The sequence below is a fragment of the Carlito syrichta genome, unplaced genomic scaffold (assembly GCF_000164805.1).
Source record: "Carlito syrichta isolate Samal-C Ts95f unplaced genomic scaffold, Tarsius_syrichta-2.0.1 Scaffold148020, whole genome shotgun sequence".
Lineage (NCBI taxonomy): Eukaryota > Metazoa > Chordata > Mammalia > Primates > Tarsiidae > Carlito > Carlito syrichta.
Window position 1 is genome coordinate 427,083 of NW_007092116.1, and position 3,679 is coordinate 430,761.

At 60.3% G+C, this 3,679-nt stretch overlaps 1 protein-coding gene across 1 annotated transcript in view; it reads right to left on the reverse strand.

Annotated features, from left to right (window-relative positions):
* CEP131 (centrosomal protein 131) overlaps positions 1-2,915 on the reverse strand; it is a 25,606-nt gene extending 22,691 nt beyond the window's left edge. The window contains exons 1-2 of the mRNA XM_008050492.1: positions 2,873-2,915; positions 1,802-1,995 (exon numbers count right to left, since the gene is read on the reverse strand). Of these exons, the coding sequence (XP_008048683.1) occupies positions 1,802-1,978 (177 nt within the window). The 5' untranslated portion in view covers positions 1,979-1,995; positions 2,873-2,915. The remainder of the gene's footprint in view (positions 1-1,801; positions 1,996-2,872) is intronic.
* Between the last annotated feature and the right edge of the window lie 764 nt (positions 2,916-3,679).

The following is a 3,679-nucleotide window of genomic DNA, read 5'->3' on the forward strand; positions in this document are numbered from 1 at the left end:
GCCACTGCACTCCAGTCTGGGTGACAGAGTGAGACTCCAACTCAAAAAAAAAAGAGTGCACCCCTCTTCACAGAGCCTGCACAGGGTCAGTAGGAAGGGAGAAGCCACAGCTTGGCCAAAAGGAATCCAGCGAGACTGAGGGGCAGCAAGGACGGGCAGCCCAGAGGACGGCAGGACTGAACAGAACAAGAACTCCTAGGCCGGGTCACACACTGGTGGGTGGGTTTCCTGAGCTGCCATGTGCCCAACAGAGGTGTGCTGGGTGCAGGGCCATCTTGGATCAAGTGAGCAACTCAAAGAACTTAAGTGAACAGCTGGAACATTCCATGAGTGAGGGGACTCTATCTAGCCTTCCCCACTCCACACCATGGGAGGGAGGGACGGTGCCCGCTGTGGAAAGAAGGGCCCCATATGGTTAAGGCTCACTTTGGCTTTGAACTCATACTCAGTAACAGAACGGTTCCCTGCAGAAAAGCTGCGAGTGGCCGTGGGGTGCCCAGGTCAGCCACAGATAACAGCCCATCCATGCCCGTGCACCATCATTTTCACTGTCTACTGGAAAGCTCAGCGACTTCTACCACATCCTCTCCACACAACAGCAGAGCTGCGATTTCAAGTGCATCTTGACTGCCCCTGTCCTCTCCGTGAGTCTAGGGCAATGGATGGGACTTGGGCAGGAAGGTGAGAGGGTCAAGGATTCAGGAGCAAGGCTGCAGACGGGAGAGGCAGAGGGGCTCACAGATAGCACTAGCCCAAGCCGGTTATTCCTCTGCTAAAACAGTACAGCGTATCTTTAGACGTAGCAGCCATGGTGATGTTAGGACATCCAGGTCCCTGACATGCCACCCAGGCTTCGGAAGCTTGCTTGGACCAAGAGTCCTCTACTGGCCCACTGTCCCTGCCCCAGAACTCCACTGGGCCTCTAGCCGCCCCCATCTGCCTCCCTCTAGCTTCTAGGTCAGACATAGGAATGGCTTTTTTAGGGAGAAGGGAAGGCTCCAACCCTTTTGTCCACAGTGGTACCCTAGCCGAGACATGCCAGGGACACCTGAGGGAAGCCCAAGTGCCCTCTGGACCCATGCAGCTGCCCTCCACCCTGTTGTAATGCCAGAAAGGGCCTTGGGCAGGAGCCCCAGACCCACCGCAGCACCCAAGCCAATGCCCACAGGCCCCTCCCTGCTCTGGAAGCCCAGGCAAGACTCAGGTCAGGAACTACCCATTCCTCCCTTCCTTGCAGACAAGCTTGGCACACAGGAATTCAGGGGTGCACCTCTCACAGACCTGACCACTCACAGCTCCCCGACTGAGCCCTACCCACCAGAGTACCCTCTCTCCCTCCCAGAGTGGCCAGGAAAGGCAGCTGTTGTCCCCGAAGCTCCTACCACTGTCCTGCTGTCCACCCATCCATGTGCCCCACCAATCCACCTGCCTGCCCACCTGCCTAACCATCCAGCCTTCTCCGAGTCCACCAGGAGCTCATCACCCTCCCACAGGTCAACCCCATTTCTTGAGGATTCAAGTAAACCCAAAGGGAGATGGTGCAGAAGGAACGGGGCTGGTGTTGGAGGATCTAGGCTCTGCTTAGGCCAGCTGACCTGGCCACAACCTCCCTGTGAGTCAGCTCCCACTTCCGGGTCTGTAAGGCCCCAGTCTATCTTGCCCCAGGACTGACGCAGGGATCGAACATATCCATGGAAGTGAGGCTCTTGCTCACATGCAGAGCTGTATCCAAGGGTCAGATGCCACCAGACGACAGCTCCAGGAGTCAGGGGCCCCCAGACCTCCAGGCCCCAGTACTCACCAGCACCTTCCTCCTCTGCTCACTCCCGGTGACCACAGAGACAGAGCGGACGATGGGCTTGGTGGCAGAGGCACTGCTGGGGCGCCGGGACAAGGGCGGAGGAAGGCCTGTCAGACTCAGGTCCACACCTGCCGGGCTGCCCTTGGGGGCACCGCCAATGGTCCGGGAGCCTTTCATGGTGGACAAGGCAGGCCCTGGGTAAGGAAGCAACAGATGCAATGAGACGCCCCCAAAAACCACAGTTCCTTGCACCCAGCACCTAAGTGTCAGTCGGACCAGGACACCTGGGTCTACCTACCACTTAACTCCCAGGGAAAGCCTGCCCTATCCACACACCCTTCTGGCTGAACGGTGAGCTCCTCTGCAGGAATACAGGGGGGTGAACACAGTTCTGGACCCAACGCCATCACATGACAGAGCAGTAGGAGCCCTGGATGATGGACAGGTGGGCAGTCCAGGGCAGCAGGCAGTCCTAAGTGCAAGCCCTGATCCCGTACCAGGATGGTCCCCCTCCGTTCACTCAGAGGCCTTCCTGGACCACCCCCCATCACTTCTCATTCCTTATCTGGCTCGAATTTTCCTCATATCGCCATACAAGGTTGGTTCCCTTGTGAGGACAGAGACAGTATAGATCCAGCACCCAGCAGGAGGAAGGCAGCCAGGTAGCACACTGAACAAGTGGATGAATGGAACAAGCTCCACTGGGGACTCAAGGCCAACATTGAGAATTGCCTCGGGTGGGCCAGTGGGCACATAACCCATCGCCTGAAGTCATGCTGCTCCTTCCTCAGAATGACACCCCACAGCAGGCTCCCCAGTGCACCCCCTGCCTTGGGGAGCCAGATACCCCATTCTCTAGAGGATGTCCCTGCCACTGACCGGATCAGCGTACTCAGTTATGCATTTCTGGTTGTGCAGGTGAAATTTAAGACCCTCCTGTCCTCAGGGCACCAGCCACCTGGGTTGGTTCTCAAAGCCTGCCTTCCCACATGCATTGGCCCTGGGATGTAAACACAGACGCTCCATGGAAACCTGTAGGCCAGGTGAAGGAGGCCCTAGAGGCCATACCACCTTGGATAAAAAAGGTGTCTCTCCCAGGACCTGAAGGGGGAATGGGCTGGTGTCCGGAGTCACCGACGCCCCAAGGGTGGTCTGACCCCGGCTGGGGCAGAGGTCAAGGTCCACGTGCAGCGCGGTGCCTTCCACTTCTCCACGGGTCAGCTCCCATCTCCCCAGTTCCCTCAGGGCTTGAGTCAGTTAGGCCAGAGACAAGCGAATCGGACTCCACCGCTGTCCTCAGGAAAAGACCGGAGGAGGGGTCCTACCCTCAGGCAAAGTCCGCCTTACCTGCAAGAAACCGAACCCACTCCTTTGCCCAGGCCCTTTCACCTGCGCAGGCCGTGGACTCCTTTTCTTGCCCAGGCCCAGCACCCCGCTCCTTGCCCGGGCCCCCTCATCTGCCCGGGCCTCCTCACCCGCGAGGGCCGTGAACCGCCTCGTGGCCCGGCCTCTCACCCGTGCGGGTCATGGACCCTCTCCCTGGCCCAGACCTAGGCCTCCATCCCCGGACGGCGGCCCCTCACCTGCGCGGGCCGGGGATGCAGCCGCGAGCCGGGCCTGGGGCGTGCGGCCTGCGGACTCAGCCGGCGGGGCGGGGACGCGGAGCCGGCGAAGCAGGACGAACTGAGCCCAAGTCTCGGGCCGCCTACCTGGCACGCGCGGCTCCTGGCGCAGCCCGGAGGCTCGGCAACGGCGAAGCGCCCGAGCGCCCGGGTGAGCGGCAGCAGCAGCTAGCAACCAACCTGGCGCCACCTCCCGCGTCCGTCACGCCGGCCCGCCTTCCTGCGCGCGCCGCCTTCGGATTGGCTCCCTAACCGT